At 37.5% G+C, this 19922-nt stretch overlaps 1 protein-coding gene and 1 pseudogene across 1 annotated transcript; one reads left to right on the top strand and one right to left on the bottom strand.

Moving 5' to 3' along the window:
• The first annotated feature begins 367 nt into the window (after nucleotides 1-367).
• Nucleotides 368-2598, top strand: LOC124551277 (piggyBac transposable element-derived protein 3-like). The gene is made up of 3 exons (XM_047126278.1): nucleotides 368-417; nucleotides 664-858; nucleotides 952-2598. The coding sequence occupies exon 3, from the start codon at nucleotides 1470-1472 to the stop codon at nucleotides 2550-2552; it is 1083 nt and encodes a 360-aa protein (XP_046982234.1). The 5' UTR covers nucleotides 368-417; nucleotides 664-858; nucleotides 952-1469; the 3' UTR covers nucleotides 2553-2598.
• A 2002-nt stretch (nucleotides 2599-4600) lies between these two features.
• Nucleotides 4601-4718, bottom strand: LOC124551429 (annotated as a pseudogene).
• Between the last annotated feature and the right edge of the window lie 15204 nt (nucleotides 4719-19922).

Genomic DNA, 19922 nt, shown 5'->3' with positions numbered 1-19922 from the left:
TGGTTCTTACCAGACAAAATCACAAAAATTTTACTGATAACTAACACAATGAGAGATTTGCACTGTTCCTCTTCCTTCTTTTGCCGTTCTAATTCTTCTCTCCAGTATGTCGTGGTTTTTGAGGAAGTAGCTTTCTAATTATAAAAGTTTTCTTTGCTGTCATTATTGCAACCGGTATTTCTGGCTGAATAACAGTTGTTTTAACCTCTTCGTTCCAGCGGTCCACAAATGTGAACCTACGTTCGTTATTTTTTTTCTCCGCAAATACGCGTATTTTTCCGCTTACAGACCCTTGGTCCACCAGCGTGGACCTTTATTTCTCAGTTTCAACACGAGAGCGCAGCACCTCGCAAGGAACGACTGATGTATTTGTTTACAGCTGGCAGTGCACTCAAAATGACTGCTGAAGTTAGAAAGGTATGTAAATAATTATTATGCTCAAATAATAAGTCTAAAATGCTGTGATTTTTTTTTAAAGTGTGTTAACTCTTCTAGATGTTGAGAGTTAGTTCCGATTTGAATATATTTTGTTTATTACTATGAAATAACTCATTTTCTGAAGGTCCTCGTATGTGGATCTCAGGTCATAATATGAATTTGCTGACTTCAATTTCGTCTTCGACAGTAGAGTACTGAAGTAACTCTCCTTTTTATACTTTACAGATACGAATGAAACATTAACAGACGAGCAGTTGGAAGTGCTTCTGAACGACAGTAATGCTGAATTATCTGATGGGGAAGATGACGAATTTTCATTTTTGACTGGAGATTTTCCTGTTGAACCTGAAGCCAATGATGAAGATAAAGCAACAGTAGATGAGACTGTGGATTCTTCTGAAGAATTAGACGATAGAAATGGTAGGTTTACCCCACATAGTAATGATCAATAATATTATAAATTATCTAGCTAACTTACTCATGTTTTTTTCTTACAATTTTATTTATTTGCAGATCCCCAAGACGAAATTCTTGTTCCACAACATCTGCCAGTGCGACCTATGAAGTGGAGGAAGAATGAAAGGCCGTATTCGAATCCTTGTGAGAGCGAAATCCATCTTCCAGATTATGAAGAAGAGAGAGGAATTTTTGAATCTTTCTTGGAATACCTTCCTCTGACATTCTGGGAAGAACATGCACAACAAACCAATTTGTATTCAGTTCAAAAATGACAACATAAATCTGTTAACACCAGTGGAGAAGAAATGTTGCATTTAGCTGGAATACATGTTGTTGTGGGAGTTCTGGGCTATGCACAAAGTAAGCTGTACTGGCAGCAAGATACTCAGGTTCCAGTTATTGCTAAGTGTATGACAAGAGACCGTTTCTATGAACTGAGAAATTATATGCATTTTGTGGATAACACAAGTGAGCACCACTAGAAGCTTTGGAAGGTAAAACCTTTTCTTGATTGTGTGCAGAAGAAGTGTCTGACCCTTCCAAGATCACATCATCTTTCCATTGACGAACAGATGGTGCCATTTTCTGGTAAATGTGGCTTTGTGACTTACGTACCATCAAAACCTAATCCATTAGGTTTAAAATGCTTCGTTCTGGCTGCACCTGATGGCCTTGTGTTAGACTTCATGTTTCATGCTGGGTCAGGTACTGTGTCAGCTGAAGATATGAAAGAATATGGTCTCAGTGCAGCAGTTGTTAAGATGATGACAGAAAGTGTTCCTAGAGACAACCAGCATTGTGTATACACTGATAGATTTTTCACAAGTGTAAAATCTGTAGACATGTTGCTGGGAAGGAAAATTTATCAGACAGGTACAGTTATGAAGAACAGGTTGGGTCCAATAGTGAAGAAACTGAAAAATGACATGCTATTTCAAAGGGGGGAATGGGAAGAATGGGTTAGGGAAGATGATAAAATTTGTCTTATTAAGTGGAAAGACAACAGAAGTGTCCTAATACTCTCATCATGTGTTGGAAGCAGCCCTCCAACCACATGTAAGAGGTGGTCAAGAGAACACAAAAAGAAGATAGATGTTCCTCAGCCAGTGGCAGTGAAGCTTTACAATGAAAACATGGGAGGTGTTGATCTCTGTGATAGATTTTTGTCATATTACAGATGCTACATTCACACATCAAAATGGCCTGTAAGAATGTTTAACCATTTTATACATCTCATGATTGTCAATTGTTGGGTGATGTACCACAGATGGTGCTCAGAAAATGAAATACCCAAACAAAGAAGGTTGTCACTGATGGATTACAAAATGCACGTAGGCAAAGCTATGATTAATTACGAATATGTTGAGCCTGTAGCTAGAAGAAGAGGACGCCCTTCAGTAGTCAATTCCTCCGATAGTGAAGATGTAGATGATGTACAAAATATGGATAAAACGCCAAGAAGAGTTCTGTCACAACCAACTGCAAAAGTTAGGTTTGACAATGTAGTCCATTTACCAAAATTAGTTGAGGCAAAGAATGCCTCAAAATACAGGAATCATGGCTGCAGTTCCAAGACAAGGGTCATCTGCATCAAATGTGAAATGTATTTGTGTGTCATGAAAAATAATTGTATTGAAGCCTATCACAAAAAGTAAAGATGCATTTTTGGGCAACATCAAGTTATTATTTGGCAGAAATTGTTGCATGATATTTTTATTTTCTTTCATTTGTGGAGTATCAACAGAAACCTGTATTGGAAACACTGTATTTAAAAATACTGAAATTAAAATACTTATTTTCTGTGTAAATTAACATGTAGTTAAGTTTACAATAAAATAATTATTTTGTTGAAAAAAAAAAATGTTTTTACTGAGGAAGAGAGAGATAAATGTAATCAAAGACAAGTACATTATCATGATAACTGTGGACCTCCATTTATGCCCTAGTGAATAACCAATTTTTTTTTTCTTTGGCATATGTGTCATGCTTGTATACTAGTTTGTTGGAAAATAGGAAAAGAAAAATTTCCTGTGAATTTTTTTCGTCTCAGGAGTGAAGAGGTTAAGACTTTTTCGTCTTTGTCTCAGCCGTTTTCAGAGGAATCTTATGATGTGCAGCTGGATAACGTAACAGTCTACACTGGGCATAAACAGGTTAACAATGTTTAGTGAGAATTTTTGAACAGTGGAAAAGTCAGCACGGCTGAAGGAGAAAAACAGGTTTTTTTTTTATTTGCCATCATCTGCCAATGATAAGGAAAACAAGATATAAAGTAAAAAGGAACAATGTACTGCCATCTCAATACTGTCTGACATGCTTATGTGTATACATGGTGGCCAGAAACATGTGATGACCTTTAAACTTTCATTTGCGGGATGACGGCTATGTTCTCTGGAGTTTAGCTGGTCTGTGAAACATTCAGGTGCATCACATTCCTCCTCCTTTTCTACTTTAGCATGAATGCTCCTACATTTTATTTATGTGTCCTCCTTTCCCACTTTTTTTGAAATTTGTATTCTTGGCTTAAAAAATAATAAATTCATTTTCATGTTTTGAGTTTTATTCTGTTTGCCAAAATTTCAAAAATTTTGTGTAGTGTAGTAGTACTTATTATTATTGCTAGATGGCAGCATCAGTCCATTTACAAGTAACAAAATGTTTTGAATGTTAAACACACTGCATAAATCTGTATTGCTGGACAGATTAGCATCCTTGAGCATAACGTCACCATAAGCCCACATTTACCGTTTGAGTTATTTTGGTGAGCTCAAGATGACACCTCTACCAACAGTGCAGAACAGTGTGTTGGGCACACATGTATATTTAAGCAATGGCTGAACAATGATGTATTTATTTAATCACTATCCAATTATCTTATTTTCGTGATCTTGCATGTGTGTAAATTGTATGAACACACAGTGTTAAAAAGTGTGAAGTAATTAAAACTTTCTGTAAAGTTTTATGAGTTTTGAAGGCAAAATAAACAAATGGTTGCATGAAATATGAGTTATTGTTTTTACTGTGTGAAACAAGTGTCATTTCTGCACTTTTATTTTTAGCCTGAACATGAAGCATAAAAATGCCAAAGAACCTAATTTCTTTTAGCAAAGCATGGTTCAGGTTAAGGACTGTGATGAACATTTTCTTCAAGATTGATGTAATACTTATGATCAAAATGTAGTGTGGTATCTAAATGTCAGAAGAAAAATGTTAGGTCTGACAAAAATGGACTTAGCTTCTTCGCCATTATGAAACCGAGATGCATAAAAAGAATACTGAAGACGTAATGTCAGGAAGTCAGCTTGTTATGCAAGTATCTCTTCCAATGCATACAAAAGTAATAAACCAACAATAGTCTGCTGGTGCAGTAGGAATAACACAACAACAGCTAAACTTCTTTGCCCTTCAAAGGGGGCTTGCAATAATTTCAGGTGGAGTTCTGTTGATAACTTGAAGCTATTCATGGTAATGTTACCCAATAGTATAATTGCTGGAAAATTGGCATTATCTCACTCACTCCGTCGTTAGGCCACGAGTGGCCATCCGATCGCCGTGTCAGCCTTGGTGGAGGATGCGGATAGGAGGGGCGTGGGGTCAGCACACCTCTCTCCCAGTCGTAAGATGGTATTCTTGACTGAAGCCGCTACTATTCGGCTGAGTAGCTCCTCAATTGGCATCACGAGGCTGAGTGCACCCCGCAAAATGGCAACAGCACATGGCGGCCTGGATGGTCACCCATCCAAGTGCTGGCCACGCCCGACAGCGTTTAACTTCGGTGATCTCACGGGAACAGGTGTATCCACTGCGGCAAGGCCATTGCCCAAATTGGCATTATCTGCATCAGAATTTTCCTATCTGATATCAGACACCATACGGCCACATTCCCACATACTATCATTAGATGAACTGCAAAAATCAGGTTCTTATACTTTTGTGTATGATGAATTAATAGGGAAATAAAAAAAAGTAGCTAGATATAAAAGTAAGGTACTGGTCACATGTCAATGATGAAGTTAAAATTCATTACTTGAACACTTACCTGATGTCTTATGCTACAGCAAAAGATAGATCATAGAGTATCACGAAAGCTGTTGGATGATCATCAACTGGCCTATAAAAATTTTTAATCATGTTGGGCAGTGATAGACCAAATGTAAATGAAGCAGTTGGTAGAATTATTAGGGAACAAAAAAGATTTTAAACTATCTGCAACTAACTCATATTGGCAGCTGCACTCTACATAATACATGAATTTAAAAAATTCATGATGATCTTCATCCAAAATTGAAACATATCAGACATGCGCAATGTAGATGGCCAACACTTCCTCCATGCACTGAAAGAATTTTACGTCAGTGACCTGTTCTTTGAAAATACTTCTTGAGTTGCCAAAGAGTGATTAAAAAACAGGTGGTAACTCTTGATCTGGTAAAATTAATCTTATACAAAGTACGTAAGACAAAATTTTACTTCAGTTACATGATCTAATTTGTGTCTTAGTTGATGAGATGACATCGCTGACAAAGATCCTTCATGGGTGTTTTGTTCATGTTAAAGAATTACAAAACAGCAGTATTTCGGATATTGTATAGAAATTCCCTGATAGTAAACTGAAGTGACCGATGATGGAATGGAAACTGGAAATGAAACAAGGAAAATTCTCATAAAGTTAGTACCTGAAATGCAGAAGTCAGTTCTTAGTATGAGACAATTTTATGGAGGGGGGGGGGGGGGGACACTACCTTCAAAAATTACCATTCAACAATCAATAGTGCAAGAGAGTAGGTTCTTTCAAACAGCAAACAAATGTGAATCATGGACTGCAAATATCATTCAAAGCTCTCAGAAAAAAATTCTGTAGATAGTGCTACATTCCCAAATCTGAATAAATTGGTGAAAGAGTTATTAGACTGCCACAAGGCAATGCAGATCCAGAAAGAGGATTTTTTTAATGCTAAAAATTCTCTTTCAAACCATGGAAAAAGTTCCTATAACACAAAGAGTTTTTGAAAATAGTTACTTAATTAGACTTGAGGAGAAAACAACTGCAAGAAGTGGGTATTAGGCAAAGGAAAGAAGAATATGAAGAGAGGAAGAAAGATGAAGGAGCAGCACAGAGAAAAAAAAATATTTTAGAAAATCAAAAGATACTTTCATGAAAGAAAAATCATGGGGGGGGGGGGGGGGGGGGGAGGGGGGGGGGAATGGATACCAAATTGGAATCGTGTGCCACCAACACACTTATCTGAAATAAAGGAGAAAAACATTGCCCTCAAAGTCAATGATATGACTGGCGTGAGCATCTGACAGACAAAGCAAAGTTACAAGCAGCACAAAATAAACTAAATGACACAACCATTGTTCTAGAAACTATATGCGAAAATCAAGAGAGACATCAAGAAAAAGAAAAGAACAGAATGAAAATGTTTTGTTTATTTGATTGTTTCTTTTTCTTTTCACTTTTTGAGTACTTAACCCCTTACCGCATACTGGCTCAGATGTAGCACATACCATTTTCCTCATTGTGGAGCTCATATTTGAAAATATATTTTGTACACGCATGTTGGGACAGATATGGTATGCTGTTAAGAATATCTCTGCAAACAATGAATGCCATCTGTTGAGAGTAAGGAGCTATGTAGTAAGAATCTTTGCTTTGCGCTGCGAGCCGTTTATGTCAAGTTTGGTCATATGAAAAGTTGTATTTGACACAGTAAACATTTGACTTTGGAGTTTATATAATTTCTAGGGGGAAAGGACATATGTGGCTAATTGTAAAGATGTAAGTGTATATATCTGTCAATTAGTCTAAAAACAAAGATGATGTGACTTACCATTCGAAAGCCCTGGCAGGTCGATAGAAACACAAACAGACTCATACATACACACAAAATTCAAGCTTTCGCAACAAACTGTTGCCTCATCAGGAAAGAGGGAAGGAGAGGGAAAGACGAAAGGATGTGGGTTTTAAGGGAGAGGGTAAGGAGTCATCCCAATCCCGGGAACGGAAAGACTTACCTTAGGGGTCTTTAAATATGTCTGCTTGTGTCTATATATGTATGGATGGATGTGTGTATGTGTGCGAGTGTATACCCGTCCATTTTCCCCCTAAGGTAAGTCTTTCCGCTCCCGGGATTGGGATGACTCCTTACCCTCTCCCTTAAAACCCACATCCTTTCGTCTTTCCCTCTCCTTCCCTCTTTCCTGATGAGGCAACAGTTTGCTGCGAAAGCTTGAATTTTGTGTGTATGTTTGTGCTTGTTTGTGTGTCTATCGACCTGCCAGCGCTTTCGTTAGGTAAGTCACATCATCTTTGTTTTTAGATATATTTTTCCCACGTGGAATGTTTCCCTCTATTATATTGATATCTGTCAATTAGAATACATATAACATTGAAAAATCAGTTTGTGATACGTATGGCACAACATGCATTATTGGTAGCTTACAGTAAACATTCATCATAACCTAACTTTCGCAGCTTCTTTCCAGCTGTGTTAGTGCAATGAATGAAACAAAGTTTTACAGCTCTTCTGCCACAATAAGAGTCACTAAGGATGGAAATGTTAGCAAAGACCCAGATATGTCAGATGACGAAACATTTTCTGCAGAACAATGTTTTCAAAATGAAGATGTGCTTTGTTCAGAGTCAGATAGTTACGATAATATCAGACCTAAGAGCTATAATGTTAAGAACGGTGATACCAGAAACAGAATCAGAGTCAGAAGATGACATTGAGATGAGGCTTTTTGCTGATTGTAACCTTGATGATAATGGTGTTGCAGATAGGGTTAAAGCACAGCAATGAATTTCAAAACCTCCTACTAAGGTGGAGAAACCTACAATACACTGGAAAGTAGGACACTTGATTAGAAAAGATGAAGAGATAAAATTCACCGGTAATACCAATCATTACTGGATCTTGACAATCCTGTGGAATATTTTCAGTACTTCTTTACTGAAGACGTAGTGTAGTACATAACAAAACAAACTAATTTGTATTCTGTACAATGGCAACCCAATATGTTAATGTTGACGAAATGGAACACTTTACTGGTATGACCATGCCAATGTCCATTATTCAACTCCCAGCAACAAGGCATTATTGGTCTCAACATCTGGGCCACCCTGCTGTAAGTGACATAATGATCTGTAACCAATGGAAGGAAATCAAATGCTTCATACACTTTTGTGATAACAGTAATCTAGTCCCTGCTAGTGACCCCAACCATGACAAACTTTTCAAAATTCGCCCACTGCTAGACCAGTTGCATGAAAGACTGTAGCGAGTACCAATAAGAGGAATTTTTAGCTGTTAATGAACAGATTATTCCAACAAAGTGCAGATCTTCACTAAAAGAATACAATCCTAGTAAACCACATAAATGGGGGTTCAAAGCTTTTGTTCTTAATAGGGTGCCAGGATTCAGCTATGACCACTCGAAAACTGTGGTCGATGGAAGTATCCAGATTGTAATGGAAAATTCTGCATAACATGTCTGAAGTACAGTGCATCTTTATGTTTGATTTCTAATAAACAAGTAAATTAATGAACAGAAATTGTAATTATTTTAAAAAAATAAACTTAGTCCTGCTAATGTGTGTTTATACAGTATCTTCTTGTATATGTTTGAAGTGTTTTCTCATCCCGCCTGAAACCAGAATAACAAAATGTTAGCCGTAACAGCATGCTGTCCCATATACGGCACAAACCCTTAAATCAAAACTAACGGACCACACATAAGAGATATAATATTTTAAATATTTTTCCAGACATCAGGACACTGAAATTAACATGTGTAATTTTTTTCATGACAATTAATCAACTCTATTGATGTTAAACTTAGAGATAATTATGCTCTCATAACAAAATCAGATAAAGGTAATTCTCTTATTATTGCTACAAAAGATGAATATGCAGCAAAAACTTCAGAATTTTTTGAGGAAAACAATATTTCTGAGCTACAGGTAGATCCTACCCCAATTTTACAAAAAGAAATTAGATCCGCGGTCAATGATGCAAATTCCTTACTTAAGCCATTCCAGAAAAAACAGCTGATTAACATGAACCCCCAGCCACCTAAGCTTTGGGCCCAGTTTAAGGTCCACAAAATAAATCACCCCATTCGGCCTATTTCTAATAGTATGAACAGCGCTTACCACGATCTAGCAAAATTCCTTCATGATAAATTAAAAAGATCTTATGTTTTTCGAAATAATTACTCTATAGCTAACAGTCAGAGCCTCACCAACAAAATAAAAGACATACACTGCGACGAAAACACAAAGATGTTCTCATTTGATATTAAAAACCTTTATACCAATGTGCCTGTACTAACGACTTTAGATATTATAGAGAATAACTTACGTTTGTTCAAAAAAGAACACTCTGATGAACAGATCACTGATTTCATTAACCTAATGCAGATCGTAACAAAGTACAATTATTTCGAATTCAATGGACAGCTGTACCAACGACCTGATGGTCTTGCTATGGGCAATCCCTTAGCTGGCATCCTAGCAGACATTTTTACCAACTCTCTAGAAGAGACATTTTTCAAAAAATTTTCCCATACCACCTTAGGAATTGTTTCATATTCTAGGTACGACGATGACATTTTAATCGTCTATAACGGAACGAACAATGGCATTAACCGCTTGTTCGAGATCTTTAACAAACTACATGAAAAAATCACCTTCACATGTGAACTTGAAAACAGCTCCCGTCAGTTAAATTATTTACACTTAACTTTGACAATAGTGAATGACAAAATCTCTTTCAATATTTTTCATAAGGATTCTTTTTCTGACCAAATTGTGCCAGCCTGTTCCACACACCCATGATCTCACAAAAAAGCATTTTTTTCACTCTGCTGTTCATAGAGCAATCTCTACCCCTTTGTCCTCTAACAGAATTACCACGCTTGGGACCACTATTGACGAGCCTAGCGATTTGAAGAAATACTTCTCTTTACCGTGTGTAGGGCCAATAACCTACAGATTGCAACGTCTCCTTAAAAATAAATATGGCTGCAACATAGTTTTCTCTACCAACAACTCTCTCAAAAGTAATCTTATCCATAATTTAAAACCAAGACAGTCGCCTCTGCAAAACTCAGGCGTTTATAAAATCACCTGCGACACTTGCTCAGCTTATTATATAGGACAGACTGGACGAGCTTTTTCGATTAGATATAAAGAGCATCTATTAGGGAAAATAGGTACAAACGTACATAATTCGTCATTCGCTGACCACCTTCTTATCACAGGACACAAACGTAAATATGTTCATCATATTAGTATCTTACATACGGAAAAGAAAGGCTTCAGACTTGATATTCTTGAAGAGTTGGAAATTTTCATACATTTTTCCCGTAACGACCATTTAATCCTCAATGAGCAATTACAATTACGTGATAAAAATTTCTTTGATGGTGTAAAGCCCTTGCTTAAAATCACTTAACGTGGAATATTGCTATTATGCTTCCCGTACTGTAGTCTTAAACATTGTTCTCTCTCTCGCTCTTTTATAGTATAATATTTTGTTCAACTTTCGATCTGTTACATACTATCTGACATAATGTAATCAGTACATTACGTGCACTCCCGTTCCAATGCTTCTGACAGCTGTTGTCACTGTAAATTACAAGCATTCAATACTAGATGGCGCGATACAAGGTGCCGACTTGCTAACATCGACGGCGCGCACGCCTGTCAGTCTGTTGCTGCTTACAGTGCCGGCCGCACACGCGACCCTTAGCGGTGCGTCTTAATCAAGTTGTGCATTCCTAGGAAAATTTTATAATGTACAAATATATTTTTAATTTTATTACATATGTTTAATTTAATAATTTTTATATTATTCCAAAATTCTGTTATAGGTCATGTAAAAATTTTTTACTTCTGATGAAGTCTGCCTTAGAGCAGTTGAAACCTAGGAAAAGTTGAAAATTTTTTACCTGTGCAACTGAAGAGCTGTATTTTCAAGTAATATTATAGACAATAAAAGAGTCATGTCGTAAGAGGTTAAAAATTGGAGTGCACAGAAATATTTATAAACAAAGGTAATAGTAACTTTCCTTAGACAGTCTGCAGTTAAAGAAAAATACTAGTGAAACTGGAAGTCTACTAATTTCAATCTATCATTAGTAGAAAATGTTAGTGTTTTCATATTAAAATGAGGTTGTGAATTTAGGGAATATGATTCCAATAACTGTGAAAATATTCTCATTTTCAAAAAGCAAATCATGATAAGACGAACTGGAAAATTATTTGTGTTTAAAATATAACAATCTTCATAAAAAGCTGAATGGATTATATTAGTATTTTTGTTGCTTTATTTCTTAATTTTTTTTAATACACTGGAGAAGTTCAACTATCATATTATGTTGTACAGCAACTGAAGTTCTCCTACACTGAATCCTACTTTTTCACTTTAAAGTGTTACTTTTCCTACTTTTTGGAAAAAAGACGGCTGTGTTGCCTGAATATTGCACGACGACACTAGAGGAGTTTAGCTGCTCGATAACTTTTAATGCAGTTTTGCTCAACATGAAGCCTCTAGTCACAATACTCCATTGCTATGGGTATTGAAAATTTTGTCACAACGGAACTGTAAACAGCAGTGAGCCTGCAGGATGTCCTAGTTCAATACTTACACCGGAAAATGTGAATAATGTATGGAATATGATCTTGCGTATCCCTCGATGGCAAGCTATCGCACTCGGGTTAGTCGATACCAATGTTCACCGTTATCTTGCACAAAAATCTTCTCTGCCATATGTACAAGGTCCAAGTTGACTTTAAGCTTACTAAAAGGGTCAAGATGAAGATACTTTAATTTTGTAATAAGTTCTTGGAGCTCCTGCAAGCTTACTGCTGTCATCAGGCAAGGCTCTTTTCCACTTGTCTGGGCACACAAACAAACAGAATTGTCAGTTCTAGCCTCCACACACCCTGTGTGGATTGCTGGAGCATCTAGACACTGCTCAAAAGTGACAAAATGATGAGCAATTCCTTTGAGCGCATTATTGGTATATGTATTTTTGAGAATGAGGGCCATACTGTGAAAATAAATTCCAAATGCAACACAGCCAAGCTGCAGAACATTTCTACATCATGAAGTCAATCCCCATAATCACCTATGATTCCAGCAAGATTGTGCAATAGTCAGTACTACATATCTTTCCACAGGAGCCCTGATTGAAATGTTTCCAGGCAGAATCATTTCTCACTTTGAAGACACCAACTGGCTTGCTCTTGTTCACTTCACCTGACCTGACAGAATCTGATTATTCATTGTGGTGCTATCTTAACAGAAAGTTCGTGAACAACCGGTACAGCTAGCAGATCAAATTCGTGAGTGGGTTCTGGAGATTCCAAACAACATGTTACAGTGAGTTATGTTCTCTTCCAGACAGCCGATGTAAGTGTGCTATTCAGCATGACTGACACTTACCAAATATTACTTTTAAGAAATAGTGATACACACTTTAATTCTTCATGAAAAGGGAATGTACCTTTACAAAAATTACTCTTTCCCCCGACTTGTTTTATTCTCAAACCATCAGCTGTTTCTGGGGTGCCCTGAATATTTTATTTTTCAGATGGGTTGTCCCCCATAACCTCACCTTAACTGTTCATAACTGGGCCGAGGGACAAGACATTCTAATGTGAATTCATTATTATCGATGGTGGTGATGTTTTTGCTCAGTGATGGTCCATTGCCATATACTGTGAATCAACCTTCAACCACTTGATTTCTTCTGGAGGAGTATCCTGGAGTACATATTGTACACAAGTCAGTGAAAGAGAATTAAGCTCAGCACCTAGGTGAACCCTTTTAACTGGTTCCGATACATACTTACATGCTCTCTTTGCTAATGATGTATATATGCAGCAGCAGTCGACAATGCCACAAGGGCAAATGTCAGATATATACGTGTGTTTTGATGTACACATGTAGAACTACAGCATATCGTGTGTTTGTGTGCTGTAAAAATAACTTCACAATACTGCTCACGGATGGCAGGAGACAATTCTTATTTGCCTTTCGCAACTTTTGGAGGTATTATAGTGTCGGAACACGTACAAATCATATTTCGGGCTTGCAGCCAGATCACGTTGTCATCTTGGCACGATATTTCGGCTAACAAACATGCAGCCATCTTCAGGTGAGTACGAGACTGAAGATTACTGGTGCGCGTCGTTCTATACATACCGAAAATTGGCGCGTCGTCGTCTGCAGTGGAGAATAGGAAGGATTTTAAAGAAGCATTGTGTTAAAGTGATCTTCCGACCACCTACGAAAATATCGGCTTTGCTTGGCTCTGTGAAGGACGATCTGGGTCTGAGGAAGGCGGGTATCTATAAGATCGCTTGTCAATGTGGCAAATCCTACATTGGCCGAACTACTCGCAGAGTACGGGAAAGATGCGTGGAGCATGAGTGCCACACACATCTACTACAGCCCAACAAATCAGCCATAGCAAAACACTGTATTTCGACGGGACACTCCATGGATTATTGTGGAACAAAAATTTTAGCGACAACTAGATCTTTTTGGGAATCCATTATCAAGGAGTCCGTGGAGATACGACTGGCAGAAGATCTTATTAATCAAGAGGGCGGCTTTCAGATGGATAAAGCATGGGATCCTGTAATTTCTTTAATCGCTTCACAGAGACATTGGCCTATATCTAGTGCGACGGCTGACGAAAATTGATTTTATACCTTTGACTACCGCGCCTCAGCTGCGCGAAGGCGCTTTACGACAGATAGTGCAAATGTAGGTACACCACTACGTATGCGCGGCCCGCTTCTGCTGCAGAGCGCGCCAAATTAGATGGGGGCGCGGTATTAGCCTTCTCCACTGCGCAGACGCCACCGCGCCAATTTTTGGTATATATAGAACGACGCGCACCAGTAATCTTCAGTCTCGTACTCACCTGAAGATGGCTGCATGTTTGTTAGCAAAAATATCGTGCCAAGATGACAACGTGATCTGGCTGCAAGCCCGAAATATGATGGACCAATCAATACGCCGGGAAAACTTCAAGATACACACGTACAAATCACTTAAAAAATTTGCAAGCTTGGACAGTCAAACGCAGAAGTTGGAAAGTTGCTTATGAACAATGACAATGAGGATGAAAATTAATTTCATCTTCTTATGAGCATTTTGGCTCTTCAACAAATCAAGGCCAAGAAAATTGTCCTTCCGTTTCACGTGCTTGTCTTCTTTGACTATGACTATGACAAAGTGGTCCCTTCCAGCGAAAAGAAAAGCACGTCTTTGGATAGTTTTCAGTGGCAGAGAAAGGTAATGCATCATGTGATACCTAAGTTTGACTCATCAAATTCAGGTGCAAATCTTGCATTTACAGATAGTTTTAGTGCCTTGGAAATTTGAGAATTTGTTTTTCTTTTCTCCATCTGATATAGTTTCACGTATCATAGGAGATACTAACAGTTATCATAAATATAATGTGCAGAATATTGTTATTGAATGGAATAGCCGTGTTTTTGCCTGGAGAGACACGTGTGTCGATGAAATGTATTGTTTCCTGGAGGTAACCCTGCTTATGATGCACTGATGAGTTGAACATACCACATTATAAGTCAAGAGATCCTCTTCTTCAGAGTCCAATTTTTCGTGAAATGTCGTCTCAAGACAGATATTTGCTGTCACTCTGTATGTTTCATTTATGTGATGATAATGTTCCTTCTCAGGGGGACAGCATGTAAAGTGTGGTTATACACTGAAACACACATAATTTTAGATAATAAACCTATAATAACGGTACTACTGATTCTGGTTTTGTGACAAGTGTAACAATGTCACTCACAAGTACGATGACAGTGGACATCATTCAAATATGACACGTGCAGAGGCTATTATGGCATAAAGTGCCACACAGTAAGTTTTTATTAATCATAGCATAGTTTACCATCCGATTTGTTACCATGTTTAGCTTCTAAACACGGACTTGTTAACTTATAGGAAGAGACACTGTAAGAATACTATCACACATTTTCTGTGCATTTTTGACAAAAGTTACCATTTTAACAAAAGTAAGTTAACAGTCCTGCACTGTTGAAACCTTTCTGTCAACAGCTGCAGATGACTAAGGAAAATTCCCCATTCTGTTTAAAGGGATAAGGAATTTGATTTTTGGTGAAATAAATCGATTCCTCTTTATACGACATATCATACATGTCTCTATTAGAATTAGAACTATTTTATTTTTTTAGATTAGTGAGATCAGGTATTGTGCTTTTGTGATATACTTCTGTCATGGGGGACGATAAACTTTCTGGCACTATATTCATGTGACATGAATTCAAAATCCCGCTTTCCAGCAACTCTTTATACATAATTTGTCCGAAATTGATTGTCTGGTTGCATGAAGTTACTATTTAATTTTTTGACTTAGGACTGCTTGTAAACAGTGTGTTGTAAGAAAGTAGTTGTGCCTTTTTTTTTCCGTCTATAGTGCTTGATTTTCCGCATTGAAAATGCTTAGAGAAAGGGCAAAAGTGTTTAAAAAGTGTGTGAACTGGAAAAAGAAAATAAACATTGATTCACTAGCAAATGAAGCACTCCATCATCGTTGTTGGAAAACATGAGTCCACTTACTTCCGATTTGCAGAACGAACTTACTCCAAATGAAAACAGTGTTTCCCAAAGATTTGGAAGAGAAATACAATTTATTTGATAAAAGGAAGAAAGTTTTTGAACTCACTGGCATTAGTATATTGCGCAAAGCTCTTAAGAAAAAATGTGTGCTGCAAAAAATGTCAAAGAAACGTCTCTCTAAAAGTAGAATCCCATGTTTGTCTAGCTGCCCTGTTTAATTTACTATGGATTGTTTGTAAGTACAGCTGTTAAGTTTCCAAGCTCTGTTTCAGTAACTGCAAATAATGGATACAAGAACACTGAATTTTGTAGTTTAAATACTAGGTTAGTCTACGGGTTGTGAGTGGTTGACAAGGGCAACGCAGCAGGTAACTTGCTATGTGGTGTTCTAAATCTTCCCAGTGTACCTTCCAAGTTTGATACTTACAACTATGTACTAGGATCTGCAGTTGAAGATGTTGCACATAATTCGATTCAGGAAGTTGTGGAAGAAGCAGTAAAGGAAAGTGAATACAACAGTGACCTCACAGTAGCTTCTGATGACACAAGACAAAAAAGGGGTCACACCCGCAATAGTGGTGTTGCCACAGCAACTGGTGCTGAAACTATTAAGGTTATTGATGTTGCAATAATGTCCAAATACTGTAGATGCATAGATAGGCTGAAAAATTAACAGATTGATGATTGTGTTGCTAATTAGTTTGGTAGTAGTGGTGGCATAGAGGTTGCTGGGATGAAAAGAATTTTTCATCTCTCTTCTGAGTGGTATAATGTTCACTATGCCCAGTATCTGGGATATGGTGACTCTAAAGCATTCAAAGAAATTTTGGAAAGCAAACCATATAGGAACAGTGTAAATATAAGCAAACTTGAATGTATAGGACACGTGCAGAAGAGAATGGGTGCCATGCTGAGAAGGCTGAAACCAGTTATGAAAGGGAAAAAATTAGATGACGGGAAAACCTTGGTATGGTCTAGCAATCAGACAAAATAGAGGCAGTCCTGAAGAAATGTGGAAAGCTATATGTGCTTTGAATTTCTACACCACAGACACAGATGAGCATCCGCAACAAGGTTTGTGCCCCAGAGGTGAAAAGAGCTGGTGTAAATACAATAGACGACTAATAACTGGGAAGAAGTACAGTTATCACCACAGTCCATCAGCAACCACCATGGAAGAAATAAAGCGCATCTTCAGAGATCTTGCTGACAGTAGTCTTCTGATGAAATGTCTTCATGGAAGAAGGCAGAACCCCTACGAGTGCTTGAACAGTGTGATATGGCATCACCTCCGAGAAACAGTGTTTGATGGAATTAATACACTGCATTTTGAAGTGCATGATGCTGCGGCAACCTTCAATCCTGGGAATATTTCTAAATGCAAGGTCCTTTGAAAGCTGGCTGTGCACGTTGGTTTCCACACAGCATATGCTATGTCGACTTTAAACTGGCACAGACAAAGGTGTGCAAACAATACAGTTAAGACATTAGTGAAAAAAGCAAGGCAGGTGCAAAGAGGGGCCAAAACAAGAGTTAAACATGATTAGGAATATTGTGAAGAAGGTATTACCAGTGCTTGTGAAGAAGGTATTAACAGTGGCTCAGGAATGTTTTAATGTTCTTTCTCCGTTTTCAGTAAGTTTACTTTTTACTTCTTCTAGGAACATTATAACACCCACTGCTGAACCTAGAAGTCTGAAATTTTTATGACATAGTCACATATGTTTCTTGTACATACTGAAACAATGATTTTCAAATTATGTGATTTACAAAAGATTTCGAGGAGATAACTTAGTGAAAAGTAATGGAAAAATTTAATATCTCTTTAAGTAGTAACTATGAACAAAAACTGTTGTTTCTGTATTATTATGACATATCAATCCACATACAATAAAAATTTTCTCTCCAGCTCCAGTAGTTTGAGAGAAAATGTTCCCTAAAGTAGCCATAAATTAACACTGCAGTGATGGGAGATTCTGCATCCCCTTAACAAATGTGAGCATAAATCTGAACTTAAGAGAGATAGTGATATAATTCATTGTGCAACTGGAAACTTAATAAATCGAAGAATTTTTTTTTTTTTATCAAAAGCTATATAACAGTGTTCAAACAGACTGTATCACAACTATTTAAAGAAACTGCAGAGAGGAAAGTTACATGGCAACAAAATAGTCAAAATTAAAAGTACCTATATCAATGAAATTATACAGCAGATGCATCACTAAACTCCAGGTAAATTCTATTACCGGCAACATTACTCATCCGCCAGAGGTGATTGTTGGTACTCTGCACTGTCAGATGTATCTAGTAAACAGGTGTAATCTCAAACTGGTCAAGGAGTTTACACAATTTACAGAGTATGGTAAAGTCATCATTTTCAAAAGCATTCACACTGGGCATTCAGCAGCATATGCAATTTCCTTCTTTGAACAACCTGAAATCGGGAGCTTATTGTCTTGTGGCAAAATATTCAGCTCCAGTACACTCAAACTCAGACTCCAGTTTATTGTCAAGGAAGCATCACTCGAACGACTGCATCGTGAGGATCCCTGAAGTTGTAGAAACAGCTCAAGTGTTTGTTTCAGAGGAGCCGAGACCATCATTGTGATCATTGGTGAAGATTATTGATGTAAGCAAACTGACAATGAACATAATTTTTGAGGATGATTTACGACACAAATCTTATAATTGAAGGCCAGACAAACGCTCCCTGAAACTGAGAAAGCAAAGCTTGTCAGTCACTGATATTTTTTTGTTTTTTTTTGAACAACTATGCCATGGGGTGAATCAGATTTTTTTTCTGGTGTGAATGTATCTTATGGACAGAAAAAATAATTCCTGTCAGTTCTGACAAGTTCACAAGCTCACCACTGTGTCCTGTGAGGTCATGTCATGTCTCCATATTTTTGTTGAACTCCACATTTTTCAGCAAGACAGTGCAATGGCCCGCATAAGCTATCAAGCTATCTGGCACAATACTGTATTTTACACAACTTTGATATGATTTTTCCTAAGGAATTTTAGCGTGCCAACACTCCTAATTTAGATCTCATGGACTACGGCACACAGACAGTAGTTGAAAGGGTTTCCAACAAATCTCAACATGCCAATCTGATGTCATTAATGACCATCACAGAGGTAGGCAGCACTTGCCAATATAGACTATGATACATAATTTTGTGCACACATGCACTTCAGACAGATATTGGAGGTCATTGTTTATGCTAAAAGAGGTTGGGTTGAAATACTGTGTTCCACACATGTAAAGAATTTTTCATAATATTAAATATTTCACAAACAAAATTTTATCTAAAGAAACTAATAAATTGTCCTGAGTTTGGTGATGCACCCTGCCTGTACCACCTTATATAACATCCTCAAAATGTCTTCCATCTAGCAATACCTTCTAGTTGTTCTGCTAACAGAAATATAATTTACATAATGAAAGCAAAACTTACATATTCCAGTGAACATGGTGGGAAAATGGGAATTCAATGTATGTGATTGTCATGATGCAGTGGTCAAAAAGTTTTATTAGTCAGAGTGTCTTAACAAACAGCTGAAAATTGTAATTACACTTAATCTCTCCCCCCCCCCCCTCCCCACTCACTCACACTCTCTCTCTCTCTCTCTCTCTCTCTCTCTCTCCCCCCCCCCCCCTCCCTCCCTCCACCCCCCCCCTCTCTCTCTCTCTCTCTCTCTCTCTCTCTCACACACACACACACACACACACACACACACACACACACAGGTTTAACCGGCCATTACATAAACAATGCAAATGGGTACCCATGAATAACTATGGCTATAGTCAAAAATGCAAATGCTGTTCTACAACTGAAACAACAAAACAAAAAAAATACTGAAGCACTGTCTGCTCCCTTTAAAAATGTGTGATTGAATTCATATCAATTAACTTCACCTCTGTATTGTGATTAAAATTCAGTTGTACGTAACTTCAAGTGCCAAGTGGCAAGAAAGGATTAAACTGAAGGAATCTTTACTTTACATAAGTTCAACCCATACCCTGTTTTTTATAACTATATCACAGTCATTTTTGTCTTAAATGCAAAAGTGCCACAGATAACATACTACACACTTCTCAGGGACCACATCACTGCACAACATACAATGGACTAAGTCTAGTGAGTTATTACTACCATAACCAACTTCCCTTGTGGTGAAGTTAGTCCTTCTCTCTCCTCTTTTTGAAGTATTGAGTTAAATAATATGGCACCAACGCATATTCTACTATGAACATTTCTTCCACTATAAGACAACAGCATTATTATCAACTTTATAGATGAAACAGGTACTTTTACTGCTATTAGAATTGTTACAACAACAACAGCAGCCACCAATGTAAGTAGCATGATGAAAAGAAAGACA

Source organism: Schistocerca americana, chromosome 9, assembly GCF_021461395.2.
Source record: "Schistocerca americana isolate TAMUIC-IGC-003095 chromosome 9, iqSchAmer2.1, whole genome shotgun sequence".
Classification (NCBI taxonomy): domain Eukaryota; kingdom Metazoa; phylum Arthropoda; class Insecta; order Orthoptera; family Acrididae; genus Schistocerca; species Schistocerca americana.
Note: the sequence above shows the minus strand (reverse complement) of the source record. Positions and strands in the feature narration are given on the sequence as shown.